Source organism: Oncorhynchus keta, chromosome 3, assembly GCF_023373465.1.
Source record: "Oncorhynchus keta strain PuntledgeMale-10-30-2019 chromosome 3, Oket_V2, whole genome shotgun sequence".
Lineage (NCBI taxonomy): Eukaryota > Metazoa > Chordata > Actinopteri > Salmoniformes > Salmonidae > Oncorhynchus > Oncorhynchus keta.
The window spans coordinates 16,533,526-16,546,796 of record NC_068423.1 but is presented as its reverse complement, the minus strand read 5'-3'; the positions used below and the strand labels follow the sequence as shown (position 1 = coordinate 16,546,796).

The following is a 13,271-nucleotide window of genomic DNA, read 5'->3' as shown; positions in this document are numbered from 1 at the left end:
AACATTTTATCACATAAAAAAGGTAACTGTAATAAAACAGTGAAAATGTGTTAAAACGCCAAATTAGTGAAATTAAAGTGGCCTAACTTTAGCAGGGAATCTGGTCACTAACACCCCAGACTCTATTTGATAGTACCTGACTTGGATGTAAACAACACAAGGTCATAGCCAAAGATATAGTATTTATAGATTTCCTTCGGGGAACGCCTCCTCTGTGAAGTGCGCATGTGCACAAACCTTGCACTCCTTCAAAACAACGTTATTTTTAAGACTTTGGCAAAGAGTAAAATCTATAAAACTTAATGCATTGTGTTCGTAACAGATTTTAGTTTTTGGAACAGAAAATGTATTCATTGATGAGAACATTTGCAGAATGTCGACACAGTTTCACCCAGTTCCATCATCTCCCACTACTTGCCACTGGACTTCCTCTCTCTACCATATTTGGTGGTGAGAAAACGTTCTGAACGGATGCTTCAGCTTTATAACCCCTGTGGCGTGTCTGTGTTGCCCATTCTGTCTGTGCCATAACCATAACTAACTACGGCAAGTAAAATGGCTCAATGCTAGGTATTTTTTGTGTATCCGCTTTCTGCACTGTCAGTGTCAACGTTTGGTTGTTGGGCCGAGTTGCTGGGAACAAACAATAATGATGTCGGAGCAGGAGGCTCTGAAGTGCTCCAATGCAAGAAACCGTGGAGGAACGCAGCGGGTTGAAGGGAAACTGCGAGCCAGTGTGGAAAAGGGAGATTACTACGAAGCTCACCAGATGTACAGAACCTTATTTTTTAGGTAAGACATTTCAATTTTCGTTAGCCCGGTGAGATTATTAGTTCGCTTTTGGGCCTCCCCTTTCCAGATCGTTATGCTTGTTAACCTTGCTGCCTACATTTTAGTGTATGATTGGTATATTCAAGGTACTGCCCCACCCACTCGGGTCAGTCCTTATTTTTGTTTGGACAGTTTTTTGCGTCAATCACTCCAAGTCACAAAATGGGACATAGCATGCGAGCTAGCCTAGCTAATGTCGCAATATACGCTAGCTAGCCAGTCCATCTCGTTTTTCTAACTGGTTACCCATAAGTGTACGTTTTTGTCTAGTAAAGATACAGTTCACTGACCTGACACACTGATAATCAGACTGTCATCTCCAGCCCAGTAACAATCATGTCAGATACAAGTAGTAGCTAACGCTAGCTGGCTATCTCGCTAGCGAGAGTGTGTGTAGTTAGCCAACGTGAGCAGGCTAGTTTGTTTTAGCTAACTTACATGTCCTAACCAGCTAACGTTAGCTAGCTAGTCGTCTTTGCTACACAGTCACAATCAATTTAGCTATGGGTGTTGGTATTGCCCATGGTTCCTAACCTTCCATCACTATTTTAATAGCGATGGTGTCATCAGTCATTGGGTGTAATTCATTCACTTACTGTTGTACTTCAATGTTTTTGACTGTCACGACAGGTAGCCTAACTTCACATGAGAACTGTGTGTGCCTAGTAACTGACAGTTAACTGCGATTCAATGTCGTGTATTGAGAAATGTTGGCCCAGTGACTGAGTATTACTTTTCAGCCCTCATTATTTCATAGGCAGGGGGACCACCAGATTAACATCCATACTGTCACTCGGCTGATGTAAAAAGGGCTTTATAAATACATTTGTTTGATACTGTCAGTTCCTTAGCCTGGTTTCAATTCAGTTTGTCAGTGACATAACATTTGCCATCTCTGTTTGACACAGGTATATTTCACAAGCAAAGCACACCGATGCCAGGGAGTTGATGTACAATGGCGCCCAGCTCTTCTTCAGCTACAACCAGGTATAAGAAGTCATGACGCTGGGGCATTCATTGCATTTCGGCTGTTTTTGTGGCATTGGCTACAGCAATTTTAATTATCCACAGCTAAACAGTTGTGAGTTCTGTGGCAAATTACAGGTGTTTGTCATCCACAGCTTAACAGTGCTTCAGACCTGTCAATGTTGGTGCTAGAGTCTTTGGAGAAATCTGAGGCGAAGGTGGAGGATGAAGACTTAGGTGAGCTAACGTGTGTGTGTTTATATAATGAATTGTAGTTAAACAGTATGAAGACAGTTAGTGTCAGTATGCCGTAGTCGCTGTGTTAAGCTCCTCTGGGTTGTAATTTCAGAGCACCTGGCTAAGCTGTTCAGTTTGATGGACCCCAACTCCCCAGAGAGAGTAGCATTTGTGTCCCGCGCACTCAAGTGGTCCACAGGTGGCTCAGGGAAGCTGGGCGCCCCCAAACTGCATCAGCTCCTAGCTGTCACCTTGTGGAAAGGTATTCAGTAGAAAACTCTGAACATTAAACTGCAAGGTTATCATTTTCATGTTTCCTTGAACAGAGGTTGCATATGATATAATTCTATCTGTTTAGAGCAAAACTACAGTGAGTCTCGCTATCACTTCTTGCACTCCTCTGATGGAGAGGGATGTGCCCAGATGCTGGTGGAGTACTCAGCGCAGCGGGGCTTTCGCAGTGAGGTGGACATGTTTGTGGCACAGGCCGTCCTGCAGTAAGTCTGTCTCCCTGCACCCTCATCTGTTTTCAATCTGTCAACAAAAGCTGCTTGTTCTGCTGTTTAATTGCTTGTTCACCTGCCCCTCCCTCTTCCTGCTCAGGTTCCTCTGTTTAAAGAACAAAAACAGTGCATCTGTAGTGTTCAGCACATATACACAGAAACACCCCTCAATAGAGAAGGATCCTCCCTTTGTGCAGCCCTTGCTCAACTTTATCTGGTTTCTCTTGCTGGCAGTGGATGGGTAAGGCCTTATTTATTCAAACACCAAAACCTTCAGGGAATAAAACGGTGTTTTTCCAGGTTCTCATAAATGTGCCTCAACTTTTTCTGTTTTCCTCTGCAGAGGCAAATTAACAGTGTTCACAGTGCTATGTGAGCAGTATCAGCCTTCCCTGAAGAGGGACCCTATGTATAATGAGGTGAGCTTGACCCTTTAATGAGTGTTCCTCATGTAGCAATGTAACTCTGCATGGTGTCTAATGATTTTCCCCTCCCTCCCTTCTCCTCTACCCCTCCTGTTACATTGACTGCCTGCTGCATCAGTATCTCGACAGGATAGGACAGCTTTTCTTCGGGGTGCCACCCAAACAGTCTTCATCATATGGTGGATTGCTAGGTAAGTGATTGTGACTGTCATCTCTTAAATAACAGGCATGAACTAAGCAGTATTTTTACAAACTCATTCTGATCACCATTGAAAGCTACTTTGGTGAAACGGTATGTTTATGTGTTTCATTCAAGTGTGTTCTGTATCTGTCAGGAAACCTGTTGAACAGCCTGATGGGCTCAGGTGAGGGTGAGGATGAGGAGGGAGAGGAAGCACAGGAGCACGGCAGCCCCATTGAGCTGGACTGAGAGCACAGGGTAGTGCAAGGCTGACCCCCCACATCCAACAAGAACCTGAACAAAGAGCAGGCCAAACTATCCCCTCAGTACTGCCTGGACTGCGCCAAAATGCAAACTCCTTTCGTTTGAGTTGTTTGTTTTTTATATAGTTTTTGTTTCTTCGTTTATGGACAATTTTCTGTGTAGGTTTGTTTCTTTAAAAAGGATAAGAGAGCAACTGCAATCCTTCCTTCCCTGGACTTATTTTCTCTCATCCACAGGGACAGAAAAGATTCAACAATGGCTGTGTATTCATTTCAGTCATATAATTCAACTTGTAAAATAACACATCAGCCTGGGATACTACAACAACAAAGAAACCCTTTTCATTCTAGGGAGTGCTGCTTTTTCTCCTCGTATACCATGCATCTTCCACAGGTGCAGGTAGTAATTTTTATTCAAGAATTACTATAAACAACTTGTAATGTGGTAGTTGCATGGTGTAGAGAGACATACCTGTCAGGCATCGTGCACCTGGCTGCAAGCTAAAGCCGGACTTGACCATTACTCATAATCCATATGAAAGATTACGTGTGTTTCCGTCGACAGGAGTAGGCGGGTAGATGGCACAGGAGGTTGGTGGCACCTTAATTGGGGAGGACAAGCTCATGGTAAATGGCTCGAGTGGAATGGTATAAAACGCATGGTTTCTATGCGTTTGCCATTCCATTAGCGCTGTTCCAGCCATTATTAGGAGTCATCCTCCCCTCAGCAACCTCCACTGGTAGATGGGTATGCTCAGGTCATATACCTGTGTGTTAAATGTGTTTGGCATGCTCATGTGAATGCAAATCAGTTATGTTGAAGTCTTCTAATACATCGCCCCCCCATACATTGTCAGATTGAGTTGGTGACTGCACCATTTTTGTCAGTCCAGATGTTTGAGACCAGATAAAAAAAAGAAATGTAAAAATACTAAGATAAAAACAAAAAAAATCCCAGTTTACTGTGGAATTATATTGTCTATATCCAGAAGCTTAATTATTAATCTCACATGGTTTGGTTTAAATATACCCCAGTATCCAACATGAAGATTCCTTTTGCGTGTATGGAGTATACAGTGGTTGTTTAAGCCAGTTCTTTGACATTTTCCACTTAACTTTGTGTTTTGGGAATTTCTTGAATTCATGATTAAGAAGAGTGGTGAAAGGTTATCTATTTTGGAATTATAACTGCTATTGAAATTCTCACGTGACTCTTCCAAGCTAACAGACACATCCTTCAGATATTGTTATTATGTTACATCTTTGATAATAGCCATGATGTCCATAAGTGTTACTACTATAACATATGCCATTTAGCAGACGTTTTTATCCAAAGCTACTCCGTGCGTATATTTTACGTATGGATGGTCCCAGCAGTAGAACACACTACCCTGGCTTTTCTAGCGTGTTGCTCTAGCAACTGAGCCACAAAGGATCACTACAAATATCTCAGCTTAAATAAATTCATGCCATTGGTTACATCATTATTCAATGCACAAACTCAACAAGATAAGTTGCCTGGATAGCATTAAAGGCCTGAATATATATATTATTCCTTCTGGTGTGTGAGTATGTACGGTAATGCACAGAATATTTAGGGAACACTACCGGAGTTGAGGAATGTGTCATCAAAGGCTTTTTAGACAGACCGGGGCTCTGGCAAGCAAGCCAGCATGGTGAACATAACATTTGATTTTTGATTATTTAATTTGAATGCAAATGGGGGTTGTTTGCCTTTTTAAATGATTCATTAATTGAGTAAATAAACACAAATGGTGATAGCTTTTCTGTCCTCAGTCTTTTTAAAGAGTGCTGTGCTTGAATGAGTTGGTTGCTTTCGGAGGAGCCAAAACAAATACCCAATATCACTATTTAGTTGTTTTTTTCAATCATGTATGTTCAGACATTATTACAATAATATACAAAATGTTAGCGCAGAATGGAGAAATGTCATTTCAGTAGAAATACACAAGTATACAATCATTTGAAATGGAGTAAAGTTTAACGTCACTGTATGAATCAGTTATCTATAATGTTCGTTCATGGCATAGTAAGGAGCCCTTCCTATCTAGGATCAGTCGAGACTGGAAGAGGGGAGTGTCATATCAATCTGGAAATGAATTGATCAATTGATGTAACTTATTGGCTGGAGGCAACAAACCTAGTTTACTAGGTCCAAATGAAATACTGTAAAATCTGGAAGTGTACAGTCCTCCAGGGGCCTAGTTGACACCTAGTGGGCACTAAACAGATGCAGTTTTAAGATGAGACAATCTCTACAGGGGATGTACAGTGTCTTCAGGAAGTATTCATACCCATTGACTTATTCAGCCTGAATTCAAAATTGATTTAAAAAAAATGTTTGTCTCACACAATACCTCAGAATGACAAAGTGAAAACATGTTTTTAGAAATGTTTGCTAATTCATTGAAAATGAAACACAGGTATCTAATTTACATAATTATTCACACCCCTGAGTTGATACTTTGTAGAAGCACCTTTGGCAGCTGTTCGTCTCTTAAGAGCTTTCCACACGTGGATTGTTCAACATTTGCACACTATTATTTTCAAAATTCTTAAAGCTCTGTCAAATTGGTTGTTGATCATTGCTAAACAACCATTTTCAGGTCATGTAGATTTAAGTCAAAACTGTAACTAGGCCACTCAGGAACATTCACTGTCTTCTTGGTAAGCAACTCCAGTGTAGATTTGGCCTTCTGTTTTAGGTTATTGTCCTGCTGAAAGGTGAATTAATCTCCCAGTGTCTGGTGGAAAGCAGACTGAACTAGATTTTCCTCTAGGATTTTGCCTGTCCTTAGTTCCATTCCGTTTATTTTTTATTCTGAAAAACTCCCCAGTCCTCAACGATTACAAGCATGCCCATAACATGATGCAGCAACCACTATACCTGAAAATATGGAGAGTGGTACTCCGTAATGTGTTTCATTGGATTTGCCCCAAACATAACACTTTATATTCAGGACAAAAAGTTTACTTGCTTTACCACATTTTTTGCAGTATTACTTCAGTGCCTTGATGCAAACAGGATGCATGTTTTGGAATATTTTTATTCTGTTCAGGCTTCCTTCTTTTCACTCTGTCAATTAAGTTAGTATTGTGGAGTAACTTCAATGTTGTTGATCCATCCTCAGTTTTCTCCTATCACAGATATTTACATTTACATTACATTTAAGTCATTTAGCAGACGCTCTTATCCAGAGCGACTTACAAATACAGATATTCAACTCTGTAACTGTTTTAAAGTCACCACTGGCTTCATGGTGAAATACCTGAGGGGTTTCCTTCCTCCCCAGTAACTGTGTTAGGAAAGACGCCTGTATCTTTGTAGTGATTGAGTGTAATTAATAACTTCACTATGCTCAAACAGATATTCAATGTCTGCTTTTTTATTTTTTACTCATCTACCAATAGGTGCCCTTCTTTGTGAGGCATTGGAAAACCTCGCTGGTCTTTGTGGTTGAGTCTGTGTTTGAAATTCTTTGCTAGACTGAGGGACCTTACAGATGATTGTATGTGTGGGGTACGGAGATGAGTCATTAAAAAAAATCACGTTAGACACTTATTACACACAAAGGGAGTCAATACAACTTATGCGAGTTGTTAAGCAAATCTTTACTCCTGAACTGATTTATTTTTGACAAAACAAAGGGGTTGACTGCTTATTGACTCAATACTTTTCAGCTTTATATTTTTTATACATTTGTAAACATTTTGAATAACAATTCCACTTTGACATTATGGGGTATTGTGTGTCGGCCAGTGACAAAATAATCCAAATGTAATAATTTTAAAATTCAGGCTGTATCACAAAATGCTAAAGTCAAGGGGTGTGAAAACATTCTGAAGGCCCTGTAGATGTATGGGACAGGGGATGTAGTTGATGGCCTCAGGTCCTAGACTGCAGGGTGAGGTGTTGAACCATGTCTGGCTGCTGGGCCTGGCGCTTGATGAATTCTAGTGTCCTCACCTGTCAAGAAAAAGAGGGCGACTAAGAAATAAACCATATTCTGTGTTGTGTGTGTATATAGAGATAGTGAATATCTCTCCATGTTTTGTTCTTGCACTCACAGAGGTGCGTGTGTGGCTCAGATTCCACAAGTTGAGTTTGTTGTTACGTAGTTCCCCATGAGCCAAGAGGCAGCCAAACAGAGAGAAGGCTAGACTACCCTGTCTACGAACACTCTATGGCACAAAGAGGAAGAACATGAAGGGATAAGAGAGGACAGTTGAGTAAAACATGTTCTATGGAAAAATACAAAGAACATGTATAAGCAGCGACTTTGACTCCAATGATTCTTTCATTTCACTTTCTTCTATATTTCTGAAGTCTACTCTGAGAAATCAATATTATATGGTCCTCTGTAGCTCAGTTGGTAGAGCATGGGCTTGCAACATCAGGATAGTGGGTTGGATTCCCAGGACCACTCGTACTTAAAATGTATGCAAGCATGAGGCGGCAGGTGGTTAGACTAGTGGTTAGAGCGTTGGGCCAGTAACTGAAAGGTTGCTGGATCGAATCCCCAAGCTGACAAGGTAAAAATATGTTGTTCTGCCCCTGAGCTAGGCAGTTACAGCAACAACAGGGTAGGGGTGGTATACAGCAACAACAGGGTAGGGGTGGTATTCAGCAACAACAGAGTAGGGGTGGTATACAGCAACAACAGAGTAGGGGTGGTATTCAGCAACAACAGGGTAGGGGTGGTATACAGCAACAACAGGGTAGGGGTGGTATACAGACGAAATGACAGTCCATCATTACTTTAAGACACGGAGGTCAGTCAATCCGGAACATTTCAAGAACTTTGAAAGTATTCAAGTGCAGTCGCAAAACCAAGAGTCACGTTTGGAGGAAACCTGGCACCATCCCTACGGTGAAGCATGGTGGTGGCAGCATTATGCTGTGGGGATGTTTTTCAGCAGCAGGGACTGGGGGACTAGTCAGGATCGAGGCAAAGATGAAAGGAGCAAAGTACAGAGAGATCCTTGATAAAAAAACATGCTCCTGAGTGCTCAGGACCTCACTCACAAATGCTTCACAATGTATTTCTTTGTAGGCTATATCCTTAAAATAATAGGCCATACCATCTGGTTTGCACTTAGGACAATGACCCAACAGGACAATGACCCAACAGGACAATGACAACAACAGGACAATGACCCAATACACTTCCAGGCTGTGTAAGGGCTATTTGACCAAGAAGGAGCGTGATGGAGTGCTGCATCAGATGACCTGGCCGCCACAATCACCCGACCTCAACCCAATTGAGATGGTTTGGGATGAGTTGGAATGCAGTGTGAAGGAAAAGCAGCCAACAAGTGCTCAGCATATGTGGGAACTCCTTCAAGACTGTTGGAAAAGCATTCCAGGTGAAGCTGGTTGAGAGAATGTCAAGAGTGTGCAAAGCTGTCATCAAGGCAGAGGGTGGCTCCTTTGAAGAATCTAAACTCTAAAATATCTTTTAAAAATTTTTTGGTTACTACATGATTCCATAATTGTTTTTCATAGTTTTGATGTCTTCACTATTATTCTACAATGTAGAAAATAGTTTTACAAAATAAAGAAAAACCCTTGAATGTGGTGTGTCCAAACTTTGACTGGTACTGTAGATAGTGCTGTGGTGTGACAAACCCTGACAAAAGTAGCAGTCTTATGGGAGTGGCTCCCCCTCTTCACCCGGCTTGTCTCCACGGCCAGCTGGTTCACAGCCTGAAAAGAAGACAATAAGTTGAGGTGCATATACAGTATGCGCTCTATGTGTAACCTTTGGAAAATTATTACAACGTTTAACTAGATCGATATCAACTGTCAAAAGAAGTCGGTTTGTATTGCAATTACAGAACTACGTATTAGTTAATAAAGGTCAACCATGTCTAGGTGTGGTCTTGGTGTCGCGTGTATGTATGTGCACACACAGATAAGACTATGTAGATAAGGGCTTATGAGGGACTATGGTTGGCCCCTTGGCTGTTCTCACGTGGAGGGGGCGGGGGGATCACTGTTTGTCAGCCTTGGAAATGCAGGAGGAGAAGTAGTGCATGAGGACCCAGAGGAGGGGTAGTCAGTCAGACACTCACCATGCATATGAAGCCATTGATCAGTAAGGCCAGATCTCTTCTCATCCTCCAGAGTCAGCGCGCTAAAGGACACAGAGAGAGTAGGGTCACTTTATAACACACCCACCCACAGTTGACTACTTACTTTACAGAGTTGTGCATGGTCTTGCAGACGTGCAGTAGAGCATTGAGGATAACAGGGTCTCTAGTGTGCTCCTGTTGGTGTCTGAAGGGACAGACACAGACAGACATTCGGGAGAGACATATGGATACATGCACAGAAGCAAACTGAGTTCACATAGAAAAGAGTTGAAGAGATATTTAGCTTGGGTGTCATTAGCCACGTAGCATGACATCAACGAAGGTGTTTCCTAAACCAGACGTACTTAATGAAGATGTCCATGATGGAGAGACACACCTCCACCCTGACGCTGTCCTTCTGGGACATGTCCACGAAGGGAAGGAAACGCTCCTAAGGGAGAATCAGAGAAACGAATTAGATCGATCCACTGACAAACATGAGTAATTGTGTGAGATTGGAGAATATCAAACCAAGTTTTACCATGGAGAAGAGGATAGAGAAGTCATGAAAGTAGGTGAGGATCTTCCTTATCACGGACTGGAGCTGAGCATAGGCATCCTCAAATGCACGATCTGGCATAATGTGCTTGATGATGTCAGAGAGCACAGTGTTGACCTCACGTTTCTGAGAGAAAGAGGAAATAAGGATTATACTAGCATGAATCATTTGGAGACCCTGATGCTTACAACTCTTTCATTGGTAGTCTGTTTTGGAATGGGTGGCCAGTAATAAACTGGTCCTGAACATCTCTAAAACTAAGAGCATTGTATTTGGTACAAATCATTCCCTAAAGTCTAGACCTCAGCTGAATCTGGTAATGAATGGAATGGTTGTTGAACAAGTTGTGGAGACAAAATTACTTGGCGTTACCTTAGATTGTAAACTGTCATGGTCAAAACATAGATTCAATGGTTGTAAAGATGGGGAGAGGTCTGTCCGTGATAAAGAGATAGTCTGCTTTTTTGACACCACACTCCAAAAAGCAAGTCCAGCAGGCTCTAGTTTAGTCTTATCTTGATTATTGTCCAGTCATGTGGTGCAATGCTGCAAAGAAAGACCTAGTTAAGCTGCAGCTGGCCCAGAACAGAGCGGCATGTCTTGCGCTTCATTGTAATCAGAGGGCTGATATAAATACTATGTATGCCAGACTCTCTTGGTTAGGAGTTGAGGAGAGACCGACTGCATCACTTCATCTTTTTAGAAGAAACATTGTTTTGAAAGTCCCAAATTGTTTGCATAGTCAATTTACACACAGCTCTGACACACACACTTAACCCACCAGACATGCCACCAGGCGTCTTTTCACAGTCCCCAAATTCAGAACAAATTCAAGCGTACATAATTATATGGAGCCATTGCATGGAACTCCGTTGCACCTAATATTGCTCAAGTGAACAGGAAATCTGGTCTCAAAAACAGATAAAGCAGCACCTCCTGGCACAACGCCTCTCCCCTATTTGACCTAGATAGTTTGTGTGCGTGCATTGATATGTAGGCGACTTGTGCTTTTTTGTAAAAACTTTTTTTTTTATGTAGTTCTGTGCTTGTCTATTGATGTTCTGTATTATGTCATGTTTCATGTTTTGTGTTGGACCCCAGGAAGAGTAGCTGCTGCTTTTGCAACAGCTAATGGGGATCCTATTAAAACACCCACAGTGAAATGACGACAGGTGAACTCCACCCAGATCTCAGCACAGTTGATGTAATCCTGGAATAAGAGAAGGTAACATTTACAACCTGACCATTTGTCCATGTGCACCGCCAAGCATGTCTTCATTGTCTAATAGGGTTATTATTTGTTGTGCACCTGTGTACTGGGCACTTTGGCGATGACCTTATTATATGGAGCCAATCCTAAATGTATTATTGATACTGTCGCATGGCTAACTAAAAGTCAGCGTTCCCCAAGAGAGGATGGCTTTCACTTCAGCAGTGATAAATTCAACTTCTTTGATCAAAAGATCATGATCATCAGAAAGCAAGTTACGGACTCCTCTTTAAATCTGCGTATTTCTCCAAAGCTCAGTTGTCCTGAGTCTGCACAACACTGCCGTGACCTAGGATCAAGAGTGACACAAGTTTTTTAATACTATATCTCTTCACACATTGATGAAAATAGCATTGGCCTCTAAACCTTCAAGCTGCATACTGGACCCTATTCCAACTAAACTACTGAAAGAGCTGCTTCCTGTGCTTGCCCTCCTATGCTGAACATAATAAACAGCTCTCTATCCACCAGATGTGTACCAAACTCACTAAAAGTTGCAGTAACAAAGCCTCTCTTGAAAAATCCAAACTTTGACGCAGAAAATATAAAAAACTATCGGCCTATATCGAATCTCCCATTCCTCTCAATGTTTTGGGAAAGAGCTGTTGCACAGAAACTCACTGCCTTCCTGAAGACAAACAATGTATACGAAACGCTTCAGTATGGTTTTTGACCCCATCATAGCACTGAGACTGCACTCGTGAAGGTGGTAAATTACCTTTTAATGGTGTCAGACCAAGGCTCTGCATCTGTCCTCGCGCTCCTAGACCTTAGTGCTGCTTTTGATACCATTGATCACCACATTCTTTTGGAGAGATTGGAAACCCAAATTGGTCTACACAGACAAGTTCTGTCGTTGTTTAGATCTTATCTGTCTCTGTGGATGGTTTGTCATCTGACAAATAAACTGTAAATGTGGTTGTTCCCCAAAGTTCCGATTTTGCACCACTACTGTTTTCACTATATATTTTACCTCTTGGTGATGTCATTCGGAAACATAATGTTAACTTTCACTGCTATGCGGACGACACACAGCTGTACATTTCGATGAAACATGGTGAAGCCCCAAAATTGCCCACCCTGGAAGCCTGTGTTTCAGACATAAGGAAGTGGATGGCGTCAAATGTTTTACTTTCAAACTCGGACAAAACAGAGATACCTGGTTCTAGGTCCCAAGAAACAATGAGATCTTCTGTTGGATCGGACAATTCATCTTGATGGTTGTACAGTCGTCTCAAATGAAACTGTGAAGGACTGCGTTACTTTGGACCCTAATCTCTCTTTTGACAACATATCAATAATATTTCAAGGACAGCTTTTTTCCATCTTCGTAACATTGCAAAAATCTCAAACTTTCTGTCCGAAAATGATTCAGAAAAATGAATCCATGCTTTTGTTACTTCTAGATTAGACTACTGCAATGCTCTACTTTCTGGCTACCTGGATAAAGCACTAAATACACTTCAATTAGTGCTAAACACGGCTGCTAGAATCTTGACAAGAACCACAAAATTTTGATCATGCCTCAGGACTACCTGGCCTGATGACTCCTTGCTGTCCACAGTCCACATGGTCGTGCTGCTGCTCCAGTTTCAACTGTTCTGCCTGCAGCTATGAAACCCTGACCTTTTCACTGGATGTGCTACCTGTCCCTGACCTGCTGTTTGGACTCGCTCTCTCTACCTCTGAATGATCGGCTATGAAAAGCCAACTGACATTTACTCTTGAGGTGCTGACCCGTTGCACCCTCTATAACCACTGTGATTATTATTATTTGACCCTGCTGGTCATCTATGAACGTTTGAAAATCTTGGCCATGTACTGTTCAAATCTGGAGAAAAAAAAACACTTCTCTTAAGTGCAGGAACCTCATATTATTTTGATATATATTGATATAGATATATATATATATTTTGCAAATATTGCAGTGTGCTTGTATT

At 41.6% G+C, this 13,271-nt stretch overlaps 2 protein-coding genes across 6 annotated transcripts; one reads left to right on the top strand and one right to left on the bottom strand.

Moving 5' to 3' along the window:
* The first annotated feature begins 427 nt into the window (after positions 1–427).
* get4 (guided entry of tail-anchored proteins factor 4) lies at positions 428–5,187 on the top strand. Its single transcript, XM_035751554.2, has 9 exons — positions 428–792; positions 1,740–1,818; positions 1,953–2,034; positions 2,147–2,296; positions 2,393–2,531; positions 2,638–2,778; positions 2,881–2,956; positions 3,081–3,153; positions 3,298–5,187. Exons 1-9 carry the CDS (start codon positions 650–652, stop codon positions 3,390–3,392), a joined length of 978 nt encoding a protein of 325 aa, XP_035607447.1. The 5' UTR covers positions 428–649; the 3' UTR covers positions 3,393–5,187.
* A 1,853-nt stretch (positions 5,188–7,040) lies between these two features.
* vps35l (VPS35 endosomal protein sorting factor like) lies at positions 7,041–13,118 on the bottom strand. Of its 5 annotated transcripts, none has more exons than XM_052491194.1 (6): positions 12,867–13,118; positions 10,044–10,187; positions 9,868–9,953; positions 9,503–9,564; positions 7,496–9,134; positions 7,041–7,394 (listed from the first exon to the last, which is right to left on the bottom strand). In XM_052491194.1, the coding sequence occupies exons 1-5, from the start codon at positions 12,900–12,902 to the stop codon at positions 9,076–9,078; spliced, it is 387 nt and encodes a 128-aa protein (XP_052347154.1). In that variant the 5' UTR covers positions 12,903–13,118; the 3' UTR covers positions 7,041–7,394; positions 7,496–9,075. The 5 variants fall into 5 exon arrangements, with proteins under 5 accessions (XP_052347154.1, XP_035607419.1, XP_052347141.1 ...); XM_035751526.2 differs by lacking the exon at positions 12,867–13,118 and having other exon boundaries at positions 7,496–7,609; positions 9,057–9,134; positions 10,044–11,246; XM_052491181.1 differs by lacking the exon at positions 12,867–13,118 and having other exon boundaries at positions 10,044–11,246.
* Positions 13,119–13,271: the final 153 nt, after the last annotated feature.

Coding starts and splice junctions, on each gene's coding strand:
- get4 (XM_035751554.2), top strand. CDS start 650: ATGATGTCGGAGCAGGAGGCTCTGAAGTGCTCCAATGCAAGAAACCGT. Junction 2,035..2,146: donor GGTGGAGGATGAAGACTTAG/GTGAGCTAACGT, acceptor TTGTAATTTCAG/AGCACCTGGCTAAGCTGTTC. Junction 2,532..2,637: donor GTGGCACAGGCCGTCCTGCA/GTAAGTCTGTCT, acceptor CTTCCTGCTCAG/GTTCCTCTGTTTAAAGAACA.
- vps35l (XM_052491183.1), bottom strand. CDS start 10,229: ATGATTCATGCTAGTATAATCCTTATTTCCTCTTTCTCTCAGAAACGT. Junction 9,954..10,043: donor TCTCTATCCTCTTCTCCATG/GTAAAACTTGGT, acceptor ATTCTCCCTTAG/GAGCGTTTCCTTCCCTTCGT. Junction 9,565..9,867: donor ATCATGGACATCTTCATTAA/GTACGTCTGGTT, acceptor TGTGTCCTTTAG/CGCGCTGACTCTGGAGGATG.